Here is a 21,417-nt window from a genome sequence, read left to right as displayed (position 1 = left end):
CTCATGTCATAACTTTGACATGTATGCTGTCGAATGAGTCCGACAATACATACAATACGGAATTCCGTATGATCGTGACAGATCATGCCTTATGTGTCTAAACCCACATCTTTTTTAAGCAAGTAATCGTCTGTACTGGATTTCATACCAACTCATAAGATTCTACATTTTTACATCTGCTAGCAAACGCCATGCACGCAGTCTGACCATTCAGTCTGAAAATATATTGCGCAATCTGTGAATGTTCAAACGTGATGCAACACATGTAAAGACCATCAGAGGATGTGTTACATCAGCGAATATTATAACTAATATCCTACATTCCATTACCGAGGCCTAAAACTATTAAAAGCTTCACTATGTCCGTGTTGTAGACTGAGGGATTAGTAATATGATATCACACTTCGTCCGAAGTATCATGAGATTACCGCTATGATCCGAATACTAAATGATGAAAATCAAATGTTGGTTTATATGGCATCCGGAGGTCAATGATAATTTATTCGCGACAAATAGCTGATTGAGCAGACCAGAATTTATGGAAGCCTGATCGTGTCCTGCCTTCGATTTTTTTCATTCAATTACTTTACGAATTATGTTCTTATTCGGTTGAAGTTTATTGTCCTCTCAACAGAAGGTGCTGGCTACTAGACTAGTCTCAGCCTGCCAGTGATTCACTGAATTGCTTGGCGTCAATTTGATGCTATGTACTTTTGGAAACTACATTATATTATTCAACCCAACTGCTATTGAATGAGTACACGCGAACGTACTATGTTTGGAATTCGTAATCAGCGTGCAATCTTATACAAGGGAATACAATCGACAACTTGGATAAAACTAGACGATTTGGACTTTGCAGATGACCTTACCCTTCTATCCCATACGCACACAAGTGTAGGTCAAAGCAGACAGTATAGGAGAAGCCTCTGAATCAGTAGACCTCGACATACACAAGGGAAAGCCCAATATCCTGAAATACGACTCGAAGAACATCAACCCAATCACACTTGATGATGAAGAGCTTAAAGAGATCGTAGCTTTCACGTATCTGGGTAGCATCATCGATGAACGTGGTAGATCAGATGCAGATGCAAAGAGGAGGATTGGCAAAGCAAGGGCCGAGCTCCTACAATTTAAGAACATGTGAAACTCAAAACAACTGTCAACCAATATCAAAGTCATAATTTCAACTCAGGAGTTTTACTGTGTGGAGTTGGAACTTGGAGAACTAGTACAAATATCATCGAAGTTTACAAGTATTTACAAACAGTTGTCTACGCAAGGTACTCAGTCTCTGTTGACCGGATACCATCAACAACAGCCCACTGTAAGAGAGAACAAACCAACCTCCAACTGAAGAGGAATCAAAGAAATATGGCGTTAGTACTAAGTTCTGCATGGTAAAGTCATGTTCTAACAAGAGCTTGGTGGGTCCATCATGATCAAGTTTCAAAAACAGCTCCAAGTGGTGAATACCTTACATCTGGTGCATTTATGATACGTGGGAAGAAAAACTATTTACCTCCATGTCCCTTCGACTATGGATTTGGAATTATGTTTAAGGTAAAAGTTTACGTTTCTGTACTTAAAATAGCTAGAATAAAAAGACTTATAGAACAATAGGAATTCATTTTATTCGAAGGGTGCCTACTAGATTTACAGACGACTTTAACTTTTCAGCCATAAGTAGGGTTGAACATGAAAGTTTTTTGTATTGTTATCATTAAAGTTGCAACGATAGTTCAAAAAACGAAACACAAAAGTGACACTATTGAAGTCGACACGAATATGTTTATTTCTTTGTGAAATGGCTGTTTTTATAAAATCAAGGTGTTTTGAGTCAGGAATAATAATAAATCTAATTATTACGTCGTAAAATAGCATAATTAGAATAAAACTAATCCAATACATGAAAGACAATAAATTTAACCATCTTATTTTTTGAGGCGTTTCGACACTCATGAAGAAGGTTTTCGTTTCATCTATGATTCTCATCAATTCCTATATACATATACAGGGAATTTAGCGTTCTGTTGGTAACTCGAATTAAAACTCATACCTGCTGGACATGTGAATTACTATATGGACTCAGTAGCTTAGTGGATAACGCGATGGCCTTTGATGTGAATGGTCCTGGATTCTAGTCTTGAAGTGAACATCAACTCTAGAATCCAGGTAGGTACACCCAGTTAACAAGTTCCAAATAGGGCAAAACGTGCATCCTAGATTCCATTGTTGGCCACAGTTCATCTATTCTCTATCAAAAGTTTGTAGTCACTGTGGTTTTATCCTTTATAACTGTAAAGTAGTTTAAATGGGCCAGATAAATTATGCTTTGTTGCAACTCATTGTAATTCTTTTCTCCATACGTTTTACGATTTCAGTTACATGAGGACTCTATAGCTAAACATGAAGGAGAGCGTCGCATCATCATCATAGACACCCCATCTTACGAAATCCCCTTAATCAGTTCGAATCATTAACTATCCAGAATGATGAAGAAACTACAGCATTTCCTGATGCTTTTCTTCAACTTGATTTAGCAAATGATCTCCCAAGGTATTCAAAATGAGTGTGGCTGTTTTCGCTAATCTGTTACGGTGTTCAAATCTTATATTCTTACAAGATAAGCTTATTTCGTTACTAACAATATCTTCAGTGTTTATCTTTTTGGTATTTAAAGTTATTATACTTTATATTGATTGTTGCGTTTGATCTTAAATTTCTCAACTTTTGTTCCCACCTTCAATTTTTCCTTGAGACATATTATAGGTTCTCATATCAAATTACTGTATATGCATAATCTACTCTTAATGGGCAAAAACGCTTATGGATAACTCTCCGAAATGACTTGGAGAAAGAAAACTAAAAGTGTTTGAGATGTGTTTTTCATTTGACTAAGTGGGTACCAGCGCTTTAAGGATTGACTTGTACAGTTGATTAGTGTTGCACCAAGGACTATGGTAGTTTGGGTTAACGTAGAAGATTGATCAATGGTGGTATTCTTTCGATCAATGTGGAATTTCTGGTTGGATGTCTTGTAGTGGTGGAATCTGAGCGTTTTACTTACGTTTAATTTGTCTCTTTAGATTGCCCTTTGTATGTGATGTATTTAATGTCGGCCACAACTTGGTCATGTAGTATTCTTTGATAGTCAATCTATCCATGATTCACTTAGTTGTCTACTTAATCATTAAAAAATAGTTCTCGATATACAAAACTCTTAAACACTAATATTCCTTCATGAATTAATCCGTCAATTTTCTCGGTAAGCGGGTAGTCTGGCTCATTTGCAACATTATTTGCTACTACCCCATGATTAACACTTATAACCTGGTACATAAATATGTATGTAGTTCCTGATAGGTTGCTAGTAACTGGAAAATTAGTTCATTCTCATAAACTTTTTAATAAATGAACTGAAATCTTTTTACATGTCACTACTTCTTAAAATTTTATTTTCTTTAAACCGTATTTAAAAATAACCTTGATTGTTATATTTTGCTTCAGACATAAAGATCCTGATGTATCGGAGATTTTATCAGAAAATCCTTTCAAAAAGTTAGGACAAGAGGTCAAAAGGTTGAAAAATCGAAACCAACCAAGAAAACAACAAATTTAAATAAAGAAACCATTGAAGTAAACAAGAGACTCAATGAGCCATTACTACCATCAACTGGTCAACCGGTTTTAAAACGTGGTCAGAAAGCTAAGCTAAAAAAATTAAACAAAAATATAACGAACAAGATGACGAGGAAAGAAATCTTCGTATGAAAATACTTCAGGTAAAAAAATCATATTACATAGGATTTTCATGAGAATCTTCCTTAAATATCATTCGGTATTTTTATTACAGCACTGGCATGTTTTTAGCACCTTTTGTGAATGCTTTATTCATAACTACGGTTTTATTTTTATTTATGGTCATCAAATACATTCAATTAAATTCTAAATCATGCGAACCTTTAAGGCATTTCATTAATTACACCGTCAAAGCGTCACTCATACGTGACATCCCAGATGCTCCTGTTGTTTATATTTTCGCAAATATCTTAACAATATTCATTTCAAATCAATTTTCTTCAACACTTTTACTACTGTTTTCATGTCGATTCATCCTCGTCGTACTATTTGTAAATTAGCTTGACAGTCATTATTCGAAACACTAAATTATAATTTATTGCACCAATATTTATTTTCCCCTGTTATTCTGAGTACTCAACCAGTTTTGTTATAGATTGTTCGATTTCACTTAAACTCCATAACAGACAAAAATTACTCGCAACTGCTGACACATTAATTGTTGGTATTGTCAGGAAACAGTTTATTACATGGGAATGTAATCTGTTCTTCCTTAATGTTGTATAATATTTACCTTATTAAAGACATGTGACGGCAGAGTTATAGGTATTCGATCATAACTATGTTCCAAACATCAATGCCATAAGTTGAACTGAATATGCAGTGTTGAAGCAAAATTTAGAGCTCTAGTTACATGAGCCAACTCAGTCACTGATGTACCATTGTGCCAAATGTACTGGCTATGATATGTATTACACATGTTTAACAACCACTGATATTAGTAGATTGAAAAAAAGTGTGGTCAAATCACCTCATGGTATTCGCGCACGTTAGTTTGTCAATCATAAGGAACATAGAACCTAGCAAATCAATTACGTATACTTTACGACTGAGGTTCTTTAGAATAAGAAAGGTCAGTGGCGGCTCACAAAATTCACCACTACAGGACGGAAGTGTTCATTACTCACTTTTTTAAATTCTGACTAGTTTATTTATTCGTTGTATGTCTTGTTTTTCTCTCATTTTACCCCTACCCATTGCCAGCATCTTGAACTTCTGTACTTTTATGTGAAGTCCTATACTGTTTTGTCAGTGCAGTCCTCTAATTCATTACAAAATTTTCTTGTAAATCAGTATAAATTTTAAACTCTTTAATCTTCTTGTTATTAGTTATATTAATGATAATATGTATGCAGTGTCCATCTCATCAAACTTCATTATATTTATCATAGGGAGATGACGCCAAACCAAGTCAGTATCACCAAATTCTTGAACGTGATCACTTGTCAAATTTAATTAAAATCCCACAATCTGTACGGGATACTCAAGTTGTTCACAATTCAGATAGTATACAAAATAATCAACCTGACTGTGATAACAATGAATCATTCAGTAATTCAAGCAGTGAAATTGACAATCATCCTGTCAAATCAGATGAAAGTGAAGAGGATTTAAAATCATTAGAAGTTATTGATCTGCGTTATCATCTCCCACTTTGATTATTTACGCTTGATCCCTGTCTCACAACTTATCTACGATTCTTACACTCCGATCTCATCATGTTGTTAAGATTATTATTAAATTATTTATTTATTTCGTTAAGCAATCTATTTTACCTTACGTACAGAATTCGAATATTTCCTCTATTATTATTCCTCAAACCTTTTCTAACCAACCTCTTCTTTGTTTATGTGATGTTTACTGGTTCGAGAAACTTTACTTCAGAGAAACAAAAACACTTAGATAAAAATTTAACACGAACCCACCAAAACTACAGAACTGACTGAGTCTAATAGAGTTAAAGTGATAGACAATCCAGCATTGGACGTTATCGGACTCATGAACCCCACCAAAACAACATGAAGCGAGCGCTCTGCAATCACTGTTTTGGATCAAGCTCACTGCAATAATATTGGATATTGAGGGGGCTCTTCAAAGTCAGTGGTCCAAACTAGTGTATTGAGGGGTAATATCTTATGTCAACCATTGTCTTGTAAGTTTCTGCGACTGTATTGTGAGAATATAATTTGTGGACGACCTTTGAGCGACTCTAAAGTGACTCACCTGTCAATTAGGACTAAATGTCGGCTATAAAGCAATATGAGTATTTAGAATTATGATTTACAGCTGGTGGTTACCCAATCAAGCAACAAAGCGGAAATAAATGGGAGACGCGCGAAAATGTCTGCTTTTTCGCTTGTCTGGCGGAAACAATGCGGATTTCCCCTTTTTGTCGCTCTATCTCTCACATGTCGCTGAATTGTTTACTTTTCGCCTATATATACGCCGAATTCTCTACTTTTGCTACAACTTTGAGAACACCATTGGCATAACCCCAAAGGTCTCCCATGTTCGCTTTATTCCCATAAAACACTGCACTGAAACTGCAATCAACGTGGAAAATGGTATATGTTTAAATAAATTTACATGTACTTATTAAACTTAGCACTAAACTGACTCAAGTCACTCATTTCTTTTATTTCAGAGATTGTGTCATTAGAAAATTCGTTGAATTTTGCCGGTTTACTATTTCCTCCGTAGATTTATAGCATGAACACGTCACTAAATCTTGGGGCAACGATCCGTCCTAATATAGGCCATAAATGTTGATTAGAACTCCTAAACATAGAAAGTCCATCTACATTAATATACAAATTTAAAGTATCAAAATCCAAAGTACACATTCAAAGTTCAACATATCTTAGCAGATTGGCTTTCAATCCGAGGTGGTAGTAAACCCCACTGCTGATGAACTGTGACTGGACACTTGTACATGTCCTCAGGACACGTCTGATGCTCCTTGGTAAGTCCGGGACCAGGTCTCGGAAACTATCCAGATTTCGACCAGCATCACTGATGCTGAGAAAGCTTTTTGTAAATGATTTCATCAATACATTGTTGATCTGCTCTTTACGATTTACGGACTTTTGAGAGCATAGATTAACGACATTACATCCTATAAAAAATATATTGACGTATTCACTTCATATACATACCATTATTATCTAGAAGCCTTTGATTTCTGTAGCTAGTTGCTGGTTGAAGTATTCTCACTACAATTAACTTCTCTCTCGACTGCTATCAATTAAAATACATCACTGTTGAAGTCAGCTACCTTTGACTGTGCTTTCATTAGCAAACTGACTAAACGAAAGCAAGTTATGATTTTTTCATGAAAGCTGTTCGTATTTTATTCTACCGTCTGTAATAAGTCGATCTATGACAGCCAATAGTGGCCGTACGTTTACGAGCTCTATCAGTGACTTTATTCGAACTCATAGTATTGGACTAAAAAGGTAATTAGTTATAATGAACATGAAGAACGGAGAGCACGTCACTCACTTGCATCACGGTTGTTATTTGTGATGGCTACCAAGCATGTCGAAACACTTTAGCTAAACAAAAGACGAAGTCTGTGTTCGTATTTTGTTACTTGCGTTTATGACAATACTTTTGCTTTTTTATTAAGCGATGCGTAACTTTGTTGATTTAACGTAGGCGTGCTTTTTGAACGGGAAGTTTAGTCCTAACGTGATTTGTATTTATCAAACTTTTTCTGTGTTCTTACGCAACAAAAGTATCATTTCAGTTCTAAAGAATCTATCCTGAGCTATACCTTCGGTCGATTACTTTTTTTAGTTTCACTATATTTAATAGTTAACTGTGGTTTTTACCTCAGCTTACTATTCGGTTTTTTTTGTTTTTCACATAAAGACTAATTCATTTTATCCCACTCGTTTTTATCCGTTTTTATCCATTTTGTCCGTTTTCAGTGTGCTTTTTAATGTCTTTTTACGGTCTTAGACTATTGCAAGCATCTATAACATAGTTTGCTTCAACATAGTCATGAAAAACTCATGCAAACGTCCGGGATGCCGTTTTGTTGTTACAAATGGCATGAAATGCGACAACTGCAAAGGTTGGTTCCACGAAGCGTGCACAGATCTCACAGCAGTTGCTTACACAGACTAAGCAAGCCGGATCATAAGTGGGAATGTGTTACGTGCAGCACGGATGCTGCAGTCTTGCTGAGTAATGTCATTGTCCTACTGACAGGTCTGCAGAGCAAGTTGTCGGCTAACTTGGGAAAAGACAGTCAAAAAATGGGTAGACAAGCAAGAAAGCGCATTGAAAACGAGAACAGGAATGTCGACAGGTATACCATCGATGGAGCATCCAATAGCACTAACAATGACGTGTTGAAGCTCAGCAACTGCATTACGTCGACGGTATTAGACTCCCTAAGTAAACTCGGGTCTCCCAGTTCAGGGTTCCTGAACACAACAGTGGTTCCCAAAAACCCTGTAGGTGATTCGGCCCACGTTAGCAGAGCCCAAAAGAACCAGGTGTCACCGCCTACGCTGAGTATCCCAAGTGTTGTCGTACGGAAAACAACTGGTGATTTGGTCTCACAGTCAACCCCCAAGAATGTTCGTCCAGTCATCAAAGAGCCCAAGATTCAAAAACGTGCCTTGACCTCCAAACAACAAGGTATTAAACCTGAACCCTTCGGGAAACCTGGTAAATCAACAACAGTTCGTGACGATTCTCTAATAATCATGAATCTCATTGACAATCCTGACCGTCCTCTCAGTCTGTAGGACAAAAATTATTGGATACTCTGGGGTGAACTGAACAAGAAGCTCAAACTTCCTAGAATAGAGCCTTTGACGGTCACCCGGCTCACTCGAGGAAAGGATTCTAAGCATCTAAATCACCCGAGGCTTCTTCGAGTAACACTTAAGAATGCTACCGACGTAGAGGACGTCTTGCTAGCAAGTCACTTGCTGAGATCCGATAGTAACATAAGAATATTGCCCGACATACCGTACTCTGGGCGCAATGTCATACGGAACACTCCTAAAGAATCTCGCGAGAAGTTTTTCCGCGGAAGAAACATAATTGTGCAAGGTATACCGGAAAATACGGACCCTACTCAATCAAACTCTGACATCAGGGAATGGAAATTCATTAAACAGTCCTTGAGGCTCAAACACATACTGACTCAGCATGTGATGAGACTAGCCAAGAAGGATGGTGACCCTAGACCCCGTCTAATGAAGATAACCTTCCCATCCTCCCACAGGGCGGCTGCAACTCTGGAAGCATTTCGTGCAAACAGACGTCATTTACCACCTGGAATCCACATGCACCCGGATAGGCCATACGAAGCTAAGATCAAACACAAAGGCAAGATGGGGCTGACCATTCCTATTTTGGACTGTCTAGATGATAAAAAACGTGTAAAGGACAAAGCCTACCACCTCGGCAAATCTCATATAGGTGGGCTACCTGTCCATTCACGTAAGGCTCATACAGACAAACAGGACGAAGCTCATGCGTTCCAAATTGAAAGCATAAACTGTTGATATGAACGCCGTGAGTCCACCAAACAAACTGGATGAGTCACGTGAACTTAGCAACGCTAACAAGGCCCATCTGATAGGAATATCTGAAACCTGGATATCTTTCCAGTTCCCGGACCAAGAGTTAGCATTACCTGAGATGACTTTGTTCCGCAATGACAGAAAATCAGGAATTGGGGGCGAAGTAGCCCTATACATACGTTCTTGCCTGGAGGTGCATCAAGTTCATAACCTCGAGTTTAACAATCTTGAGGAATCCATATGGCGCTCTGTAAGATTGTCTAGTACTTCGTGGTGTCTAGTCGGAGTCATTTACAGGAAGCCAACTGCCGACATTGAGTACGATAGTCATATGCTGGAAGGGCTATACCGCTCTACTCGTCTCGGTTTCACACACATCCTGATTATAAGGGACTTTAGGCTCCCTAGAGTCAACTTCACGGATCACACGTATACTGCAGGCGATAACTCAATTGAAGCTCGGTTCTTCAACCTCATCGACGACTTGGGATTATACGAAAATGTGAGGTCGGCAACTCGTTGGAGAAACAGTCAGACACCATCGCGCTTAGACTGTATATTCACAAACGGAGAATTCCTAGTTGACAACTTCTCAATCCTGGCTCCCTTGGTAAAAAGCGATTATGCCGTCATAGCCTTCAGTTTTGTCAGCAAAACTAAGCTAAGCTATCCCACCAATAACTTGCGTTGGAATTTTAAACGGTTGAATGTGACAGCTCTACACGACTATCTACAACAGGTGGATTGGGATGTTCACCCTCAACTCGATGTGGACGGTCGTTGGGACTTCTTATTGAACACGCTCTTATGTTCTACAAACCATTCAGTTCCTCAAACTGTTCCCAAAAGCTGCAAGCCACCTACAATAATCAAGAACCGTACCCTTCGCCTGCTAAGCCGCAAAAGGCACTGTTGGGCGGAATACAAACGAAGTGAAAACGACGGAGCGTACAGGCAATATAAACATATAAGGAACATATGCTCAAACGACTAGGTATCAGACCACCTCTAATCGATTGGCTCACTTCATACCTGAAAAATCGACACTTTAAGGTTAGAATTAATTTCACTTTATCTCAGGCTATGGAATGTCCTGGTGGGGTTCCCCAGTGCTCAGTACTAGGACCTCTCCTCTTCTTGATCTACATAAATGATCTTCCTCAACAGGTAACGTCAGAATTGTTACTCTTTACCGATGATGTTAAACTTTGGAGAGAGATACGCAATCAAGACGATATACAGGCATTTCAGGAGGATCTCACTCGACTCCAAAGTTAGGCAGATAATAATGGACTTGCTTTTAACACTTCAAAGTGTAAAGTAGTCCATCTGCGACATGTCGCAGACCACAGTTATAACTTGGGAAACTCCTCCCTGGTAGTATCTCAAGTAGAAAAAGATTTAGGAGTCCTGGTGCCTCATGATTTAAAGTCTTACGCTAACTGTGACGAAAATGCCTTCCGAGCAAACCTTGCACTGGTAATGTTGAAGCGCATTTTTGGACAGTTCGACGGAAGAACTTTCCATATAATCTTTAATAGTTTCATCCGTCCCCACTTAGAGTACGGAAACATAGTACTTCCCCCCTCGCTCCAACACACCTAGGCTCCTGCCTGGAGGATTTGATGGTCCCCTGCTACTAGACACGGAAGCCTGTTAAGCGAAAGCTTCTTCTATTCCGTCCACAACCATTTGGCGTTTATGAAAACATAAGTACGGGATGCGGCATATTCAAAGGCGGTACGTTACGTATAGTTGTTGACAAATATCCCTCAAATACGCGACGTAAGGAAGAAAAGTCGACATTTACCTTAAATAAACGATGTGAAGGCGAAAAAGCGACATTCCCCCTTTATTTAGGCTTTCGTTCTCTTTATTTTCCCTTTTTTCGTCTTTTTTTACGCGCGCTATTTGAAAAGGACAGTGGTATTCCTTGTCGTTGAGTTAATTAACTGTTTTGATCGTAAATTACGCATCAAAACTACTGTTTACACTTTAATTGCATCTACCCCAGTTAAAGTGATATTTTATTGAGTTTTTCGATTTTGCTTCTGTGTATTTATTGCATCGAAGCATACTTGGTCGACTTTTACTTGGTTTATTTAGTTAAGGTTTGAAAATCCTTCTACATATCCTGTTTTCGTCACCGTTCTAGTTGATTTTCAAGATGGCTAGGTCTACTCATAAATGTGGACAACCATACTGCTTATATCCCGTGGATGAAGGGATGCAATGTGATGAGTGTAATAAGTGGTTCCATAAGATGTGCACCCGATTAAGCCCCACTGCATATAAAAGGTGTTCAAAGCCCAACTCTCATTGGCTTTGTAGTTTTTTGTTGCTCGAGCAAAACATTGCTTATCCAGGAAGCAATTAGTCTCCTGGTGTTGGCTAATAAGAAGGTTGATGAGGGCTGTACTGATAACATTGGTACGGATGGCGAAGATTGCGTTAGTGTCGTAAGTGCTATCACGGCGCAAGCCAGACATCTACCTGTGCAACCCGCAGTTAAACGTTCTCCCCGAAACGATCAGTGAGTGACACGTCATTAGACGTTGGTGGCCATATTGCTACAGCAGCAACCGGTGACCCAGATAAAACAATTACTGTCCCGAGTTGTTCTAATGTAGACGTTTCGACTGATGGAAAATGGATGACGCGAAAACGCAGAAGAGTAGGAAAGATAGCTAAAACTAATGACTGTTTACTTGGTAAGTCCTTGGTGGACTCTCAGACCAATCCGCCAAAGTCTCATAGTAAAGCTTCGTCTGACATTGTTGTGAGTCATTCGCTTGACTCCCAGGACTCTGTTAAAATAAAAACTAATCGTAAGATACCAGTAGTTAAAATACAGGATCTAACGTCACGGTCGAAAGCTGTGAACACAGTTTCAAAAGAAGCTAAACCCATCCCTAGTTTAATTATTTGGAATCTAGAGGAGTCGAAAGACAACGACCCTGCTAAAAGACACGCACATGACCTACAGTTAGTGGAGTCTGTGGTAAGGAATGTACTACCTGAAGAGGTTTCAGGGGTACATATTACAAAAGTAATACGACTTGGTAAATGGGTTGGAGGCGAGACCCAACCAAGAAGGATCCTGAAGCTGGTTCTCGGGAGTTTCGAAGAAAGAGACATATTATTGAAAAGCGCACTAAAAACTCGTGCCTCAAATATCCGTATTCGACCAGATTGGCCGCTTGAGGATCGAATCAAGTGGAAGAATGCTCTTACGGAGTTGAGGACTCGCAAATTAAATGGCGAAAATAACCTTACCATTAAGGGTTTTCGGGTAGTCAGGTCTTGGAAGCCAATGCTTCCGAGGCCTGTATGGGTAGAACGATTGATTTCCAAAACACCTTAAGTGTGTGCTACACGAACGCTCGTAGTCTTAGAAATAAAACGTCCGAGCTAAGTCTGATGGTGCAAGAATTATGTCCCGATATAATCGTTGTTACAGAAACTTGGTTCACCGTTGATATAGACTGTTCTCCTTTCATTGCTGGTTATATCTGTATCAGAAGTGATAGAGTTTCAAGTCGCAAGGGGGAGGTATAATATTTTACGTTAGGGATCACTTTCGTATACAATCAACCATATCGGAGGCTCATATCAGTGGCACATGTGAGGTTGCATGTTGTAAGATTAAATCTAGAAATGGGTTAGTGACTATAGGGGGAATATACCGTAGTCCGTCTTGTCTGGCTGACGACTTTATCCTAAGACACATCTGTTCTTGGAGTATGGCAGAATGTTGTCTCATCATTGGGGACTTCAACGCACCGCATCTCAACTGGATAGAGCTTACAGCTCCAGGTAGTGGTTTCGATAGCGACCTTTTATCTACCGCTATTCAGTGTTCACTTGTACAATGTATCACAAAACCGACACATATTGATTTGCATCATGTTCCGTCACTGCTGGACCTCGCCCTCACCCACCACTCTGAGGATGTCTTTGATATCCAGCACCTTCTTCCACTAGTGAACAGTGATCACGTTGTAATTCACTTTAAGTTTAGGACACATGGTATACAATTCGTATCTGCTCCACCCCGTCCCAATATCTGGCGAGCTAATATTCCGGAAATCAGAAACCGTGCTATCTTGACCGATTGGTCGGTCGACGCGGATGGATTGATCGAAGATGAATGGAATAAGTTTAAGGCTACATTCGAGTCCGTAACGTCGCCGTTTATCCCATGGTGAGCACGTAAGCTATCACATTGCCCTCCATGGATTAATAAGGAAACCCGGAAGCTGTTAAAGCGTAGGAAACATTTCTGGGACTTATTCTTGTTGACAGGTCATGCACCATTTAAGCGTGAGTATCAAAAATACCGTAATATCTGTAAGAAAACCATAGCGAAATCCCGTACCACTTACGAACGACAGTTAGTATATGATAGCCGTACTTGTCCGAAACGATTGTTTTCGTATGTTAAACGGCAAATGAAACGTAGTGATGGTATTCCCCCGTTGCTGTTACACGAAAATTCAGAATTATTAGCTGAATCAGATCGAGCAAAAGCTGAGACTTTTTCAGATTATTTTAGCGAAGTCTTCTCTACGTTTATTGTAACAAATACTTGTCCCACTCACACCGAGATACCAACCATTGAATCCGTACAGGTGACTGAGGAAACTGTCCTTCCGTTGATAACTAACCTCAAACCTGGTAAGATACCGAGCCCTGACGGGTTACATCCACGGTTGCTGTCATCTCTTGCGGACATTATTTCAAAACCGCTTGCGACACTCTTCAACATGTCCCTCTCACTCGCCCAACTCCCTAGAGATTGGAAGGACGCTATAGTTAGTCCTATATTTAAGGACGGTCAGCGACAGATAGTATCTAACTACCGGCCTGTCAGTCTAACTAGCATAGTCGTTAAGTTACTCGAAAAGATAATTCGGGTTAGGTTGCTAAGCCACATAGATTTACACAATCTGTTAGCTCCTGAGCAACACGGATTTCGTAACAAGCGTTCATGCTTGACTAACTTGCTTATTGCGAGGGAAGATTGGACAGCAGCCCTAGATCACGGTCTGTCTGTCGACGTGATATTCATAGATTTTAGCAAAGCGTTTGACAAGGTTTCACACGTAGGTCTTATGCAGAAGCTCACGAGCTTCGGAATAATAGGTACTGTACATGAGTGGATAGGAAATTTCTTATGTGACCGCAGACAGAGAGTTAGGGTCAATGGAACGCTATCCGATTGGAAGCCGGTCAAAAGTGGTGTACCCCAAGGCACCATCTTAGGCCCTCTGCTCTTCCTTCTCTACGTTAATGAGTTACCACTGTTACTTAGGTCGTCGACATTATTGTTTGCAGATGATGTAAAAATCTGGAGAACAATAAAAAGTGCGGCTGATCATGTGGATCTTCAAGCTGATTTAGACGATTTAGTTAGATGGGCTCGAGAGTGGGGCTTAGAAATCAATGCTAGGAAGAGTGTACTAATGCACGTCGGTCACGGTAATAGTTACCGTTACACTATTGAGGGTAAACCTCTTCCATGCGTTCAAGAGCATAAGGACTTAGGAGTAATATTAAGTCACGACTTAAAAACAACTGCGCATTGCAAAGCAGCCGCTGTCAAAGGTTTTCGTGCGTTATGGTCACTTCGCCGAGCGTTCAAATCTTTTGACGAGGAAACGTTTCGAATTTTATATCCCATATATGTTAGACCACATTTAGAGTACTGTATCCAAGCAGCTAGCCCGTGTCTAGTAAAGGATACTAACTCCCTTGAGCGTGTCCAGCGTGTGGGAACGAAATTAGTGAAGGGTCTTTCTAGACTCCCTTACGATGAGCGCTTAAAACGCCTAAATCTTTTCCCCTTGTCGTATCGTAGGACACGAGGTGACCTTATACTGGCATTTCGTATCTTTAATTATGATTTGGGTGTTAATATGTCTTATCTTTTTGCTCCCTCCAGCACTAATAATCTCCGAGGTCATAGCAAGAAGGTTCATAAACCACGATCTAATAAACTTAAAGTGGGATCCCGTTTTTCTCATCGAGTAGTCAATCATTGGAACGCCTTACCCGAACAAGTGGTATCAGTCCCATCAGTGAATACTTTCAAGGAAAAGCTGGACCTTCACTGGAAAGCAATGTGTCAGGATTAACACAGGTTCATCAACCTACTATCCTTATTACTGAAGACTTTATTTCCCCTTTATTGGTTGCTTGGGTTAAGATCTAGATTTAGCTTTCATCATGAACTGACAGTTAAAACGCCAAGGCGCTGTTTAGTGAGATGAATGAATTAATTTCTCACTGAAATCCAACATCTGTTATCTTATATCTGATTGGTTCGTCCATAAATTATAGCTTCATCGAGTACAGAAATATAGTATTTCCTCCCTCACTCCAAAAGAATGAGGACACTCTGGAGCGTATTCAGCTGCAAGCCACGAAATAAGTTCGGGGACTGAAGTTCAAGACTTCATAAGTCTTATGAAGAGCGCCATCAATCACTGAACCGTTACCCATTAGAGTACAGGCGTCTTAGATGTGACCTTATGATTGATAGTATACTAAACATTTCTGGACATCCACTTAAACTTCGTCCCGACGCAAACTGTAGGGGTAACACCCAAAAACTGGAGAATCAACACAGCAGAACGGACTGTAGAAACACCTACTCCTTAAGAGTAATCAAATACTGGAATTCATTGCCAGCTGTGCTAGTCCAAGTGACTTCCTAGGAGTCCTTTAAGAGGAAACGATGTATACTTAGAGATTAAGGACTGTATCGTTGTGATTTTCTTTTTCCCTGTTCCCTCTTTTGTCGTCAATAAACCTAGGTTCTTACTTAGTGGCATTAGTGATCCACTGCTACTAGGTACGGAAGTCCGTTAGGCGAAAGCATCTATTCCGTCCACAACCACAGTTGAGCTGTCCTTATCTAGTAGAAACTAAAATAGGGGAATCATCACATCTGAAATCATTTGTCTGTATTCTATACGTCAAATTCGGACCACCACTTAATCTGCGATAAGACGGAGTAATGAGGTCCAATCTATCTGGCTTAATTGTGCATGGAAAGTCGAATATTTTTAGATTTATGACTGCTTTGCCCTGTTTCTAAGATACCCGAATCATCTTTTAAGTAAGCTCGCAGCCTAAACCCGGTCCTCAGGTTCGGATTTCAGTAAAGTTGTGTATATCGTGATGAACCCCTTTGTGTCCAGCTCAGTAAATATCCATATTGACGCCCATAGGTTTTAAACTGTTTGAATGTAACCTCGGCAGCGAGCCGTGATTTAAGGTCGTGGCCCACTATTATCCCTAAACCATTGCGAAACTAGACTTATAGTACAGACGTATTCGATTCTGTCGTTATTTGTCTGTATATGTCTAATATATGTGTTAACACTTAGTCGTATTGGTACGCACTGACCATAATTTTGATCAGCTAACTAGAGCATTTCGTTCGACCTGGAGTCCACATGCACTTCCACCCTTCCTTAATTCTTTCCAGATTTCGATGCCATCAGCTCAAAGTAGCTTTAGAAACTTAATTATACTTGGGAGTTCATTCGCATGGAGTATAAAAAGTTAAATACCTAGTAGGAAGCCTTGAGCCACTCCACTAAGTATTGGTTTCTATGAAAAACATTTGTGTCTTATTCTTGTAGTCGACGAACCACTAGGAAGACCTTAATCCGATTTATCAGAGCTGCACTAATTCTTGAGTTTCCCAAGTTTTATTAGAAGTCTATTATGTGGTGCCTTATTAAATGATGTAATGAAGTTAACGTAAACATGACTTATTTATTTTCTATCATCAAATAACTCCGTCCATCTCTGTCTTACTATTAGTTTAGTCGTATGTGGTGTTCCTTTGTTGAGGCCATTTCATTCATTGTGTAACAAGTGTGTTGGTTTTCACCTAAGTAATTATCTTTTCGTTCATTCCTTGTGATATTTTAACCACGACACTGGTGAGGCTGATGAGTCTGCACTTCAAGAGAAATTGTCTTTATTATGCCTTGTGAAATGGAGTGTTAGTTGTACCCTTCCATTCCACATGTAACTCTGGGTGAATGACACTGAATATCCTAGTGAACAGTGTAGCAATATATGTCGCAATGAATCTCATAATTTTAGGGCGTATCTCATTCACTCCTGTTAGTTTCTCCGTATTTAGAGAGTCTATCATCCTTGGGACATCTTAGTGATTAAAGTCTACAGCGAGTAATCGACTTAGTAATATTGATTCTGGCCCTAGTCTTTCGTCAAGTTCAGGCTCATAAATAAAGACCGTCCCAAAGTAATCGCGCATGGCTTTCGCTTAGTCTTCCTCTATCATTTTAGACACTCATAATCAAATTGGAGACCCATGGCTGTACTCTTGTTGTGTAGTTGTTATGTGCGGACAGTCCCTTTAACCGCTTAATTAAAGCCTAGTAATATCAGGGTTTACTTTCTCACGACTCAAGGTTTAAGAAAACCTAATGATCTTTACAATCAGCTAGATTAAATTGGAAAACGATTGCGAAGTATATTTTATCTGGATTTTGGGAGAATCACATTGAGTGAAAATTACCACAGCAACCTGGTTAGTAATTATACGGGAGTTTCCTACTAGATGCTGATTACATTATTTTCTGGTGACCTATAGTCTATTTCGGTTGTAATAATGAAGTTACAAAGAGCTAAACATGATATATATTAACTTTGTTCTCATGGATAAGTTGAATATGGTTACAACTAAATTTACTAGTTAGCTTTCTCCCATATTTCCCAATGAAAGGAATGTTGAATGTTTTGTTGATGAACTACGCCGAAGCCCTGGACTATCCCCAAACTGAGATGGTTTAAACTTGGTTAGTGTTTAAAAACTAGCCGTTCGTCCTGAAATATAGAAAAATGGATTTGTCGTCTTCACGTTCTTTTTTAATCTTGACGAAATCCGTATATATAGTTAAATCTTCCATGGTAAAGCTTTCATAATTATAGCCTAAGTTCGTCTTTGCTGTCTATAATTAACTAGAAAATTTCGAGGATCAATTGTCTCACTTGCATACGTACGATTTTAAAGACTCACTTTTAGCGCTAAAAAGAATGTATGCTACGTTCGATAGTCGGTTAGTGAGGTGGTTTGAAGGTCTGTAAATGGAAATCAATGACTGGTACTTTGATTCTATATGGTTCTTACGATCCTTAAAACAACACTTTTCAAGGCGTTTTCGGTTTAATAGTGTTCGTACAAGCGTTTTCTGGGATTCTAAACTTCATTTATGATCACATGTAAATCATCACTGGTTTCAAGCTTGTTTCGTAACAGTGACTAATGTACTGTATTGTGCCATGGCATATATTTGATTTATATATATCCTAGCCCACCTAGTAACGTGCATCTGTTAATAAAATGTTTTCAGACTAATTACATGGTACCCGAGTTTAAACAACGTTCTTACTTCGAAATTAAAGCTCAATTGGATGCTTATCGTCTAGCAAATCCAGTAACTCCAGAGTTAAAACCTCCAACCATAAATGTACTTCAAGAACCTGCCAACAGTTCTGTGGTAAAAGAATCATCTACAGTAATATATTTATTTTTAATTTATGTTTTGAATCATAATAGTATAAAAAAGATGTATCCAATTAATCTTTGAGGCAAAAAAATGACTGATTCACTTACATTCTAATTATATTGTACTAGAATACCACTTTTAGTGGTCTATGTATATTAATCCTATTTACATATTTATATGACTCAGTGAAGTGTTATTACGAATTAATATCACCGTTTAAATATTTAATTTATAACTAACAAGGCGTGCTTACTTTTCTGTTGAATGAACGGATTATAAGCAACTGTAATACTAGATATCTAGTTGGTGGTTTGTGATAGAATCCATAGAAAATTTAAAACTTCTGACAAGTGTGTGTTGCTGATGAAATATTGACGTAATAGATTACCATAAATCTTTACCATCACCATTCACTCATTCTGCCACAGTGTATTATGCTAGGTTTTATTTCCCAGTTACAATTAGTCACCTCTATCAAAATAAAGATCAAATAAATTATTCATCCGTACATTTCTATTTTCGAAAAATTTAACAACAGATTGGTAAACTCATTTTTCCCCTCACAAATTTTGACTACTTACTTTTATATATTTAATATATTTTAATAGAATCCATAAGTACTTTAATATTACATTCAACTACTTAAATTTAATAATTTTCTTGATTATACGTATTTTTGTGTAGAAATTAGCTAGAATTACTGCCATTTGGAATTTATGGTATGTACAATTCATTATTACTCTGTTATTATGGTTAATAGCCATAAAAATTGAATTTGGTGCTGTATTTTTTATTATCGGAGCGTTATATTGGATTTGGGTATGGGGAACAATAAGAAATCCAAAACCTCACATTTCTAATAATCCTGATGAACAAATTGTATCAGCTAGCTTCTTTTTCGATAATTCCCCTATTCCGTCAAACATGTCTTGAAAATATTTTTAATAATTATAAGTAACAAGTCTTTCCGAATTGTTTCAGATTCTTTTCTTATCTGTTGAATAGTTTTATGATCCTTATATTTTGATTTTATTTAAAATGAAATTTCTCAATAAACTGAAGTTACTAATGTTTATCTTTAAATACGTTTAATCCACTTTAGAGGGAATAAATCTAAGGTATTTAATAATTAGTGTAATTTTGGAAGCATTTGAGTAGCTGGCTAACTAAAAATTCGATATTGTCGCACGCCAAGCTACTCTTTGCAACTCCAACTTCAATACCGTAAGCGAGACTACTTGTATCCCCTTCTTCCTTATCCCGCAAACTAGAGTAAGAGGTCTGGTAGTTGTATAGAAGTTTCATTGATGAAAGTCAGCAGAATAATTTTTATGTAATAAAATAGCATGCTCATAAACGGAATGGAAACACAATAAACATAATCAGGTGTCACAGGCTTGTTGATGATTGATCGTTCAACTAACACTTGACTGTTAGGCCTAGTTTTTAAAAATCTTATCAACAATCGACTTTCATAAAATAAATCTTAGGTCCGAACATCGTTTAAATTGTTTTTGATTTTCGTACTGTCAAACAATACATGCGAAAAAGTATGTTTTTCTATCTAGTACAAGAATATAGATGACCAGAGAGTTCTGTTTATGATGAAACTCGGTTGTGTGGTTTTAATAATGCTAAGTAATTACCTGGACCACAACAAATGCATCGTTTCCCTTTAGTTTTCGACAGTCGAAAAAAATTAATTGATACGTCCTGGAGTTATGTTTACACTTCAATCATTCACGTGCTATAACTCAGTTTAAGCAATCAAGAATTTAGATTCGTTACTCAGTCTCTTCTCACTTAAGGCTTAATAGGTAGTGACCATGGCATGGTAAAATATCATGTTAATTGTAGGCAATTAACGTCTCAGATTGTGGGAGAGTAGTTTTTTACTGGCGAATAAATCATACCTTCCTACTTGTTCTAGGATGAGTAATATTTTAACATGTTTCAAGCCGATGATGTGACACTTATGAGTCTGTTTTTCACCTAATCTTATGTTTCCGTGTAAATGATCGTAATATCAATTTTCAAAATATTATTGCAGTAACTGTTTACGCATATCTCACTCTCAAAGTAGACCAAGAGAGTTACGTAAATGTAATCGATTCGTCTGGTATTAATGTACTGGATAAAGTGCCAGTTTCTGTTGATAATGGGAAGGATTTTACGAATAGACACTTAAAACAGGATTATGTATTCAGTCAGTCAGTAACAAGGTAGAACTTCTCACTTACGTACATCAGTTCGAGTTGCCATACCACATTAGCACAGAGATGCAGTTATCGATTCAAATGCTGTAGTGGCAAACTTAGTAAGAGTATAAGCAGTAATCGAAAGCATTTGGCTCTGAAGATGTTATTCATGGAGTATAATACAGTGAAATAAATTTGGAAAGGGAAAAAAAGAGACAAGGACAATTCAGAAGATTAGAATTTGGGAGAATACAAAGAGTAGATGCACCTGCGCCATTGCACACGATTTTAAGCCATGTCATCCAAGGTCTCTAACCATAGGTTGCCATCGTCTCGCGGATCCCAACCACGTAGTCTACACCTACCAACATGTCTCAGTCCACTTGTCAGTGACTTTATGGATTTGTACCACATTCTGGTCTGGACGCCCTTAGCTTTCTTCCAACCTACGCCTACACCATAAAACATCGCACG

General features: G+C 38.3%; 1 protein-coding gene across 2 annotated transcripts; it reads left to right on the top strand.

The window, feature by feature from the left end:
• Positions 1 to 10,899: 10,899 nt before the first annotated feature.
• MS3_00009929 (uncharacterized protein) lies at positions 10,900 to 20,203 on the top strand (the record flags this gene model as incomplete). Of its 2 annotated transcripts, XM_012940201.3 has the most annotated exons (3): positions 15,334 to 16,950; positions 18,550 to 18,754; positions 19,430 to 19,678. In XM_012940201.3, the coding sequence occupies exons 1-3, from the start codon at positions 16,946 to 16,948 to the stop codon at positions 19,676 to 19,678; spliced, it is 459 nt and encodes a 152-aa protein (XP_012795655.2). In that variant the 5' UTR covers positions 15,334 to 16,945. The 2 variants fall into 2 exon arrangements, with proteins under 2 accessions (XP_051074188.1, XP_012795655.2); XM_051218333.1 differs by having other exon boundaries at positions 10,900 to 18,736; positions 19,430 to 20,203.
• Positions 20,204 to 21,417: the final 1,214 nt, after the last annotated feature.

This window comes from Schistosoma haematobium, chromosome 1 (assembly GCF_000699445.3).
Source record: "Schistosoma haematobium chromosome 1, whole genome shotgun sequence".
NCBI classification, from domain to species: domain Eukaryota; kingdom Metazoa; phylum Platyhelminthes; class Trematoda; order Strigeidida; family Schistosomatidae; genus Schistosoma; species Schistosoma haematobium.
This window is presented reverse-complemented; position numbering and strand designations above follow the sequence as displayed.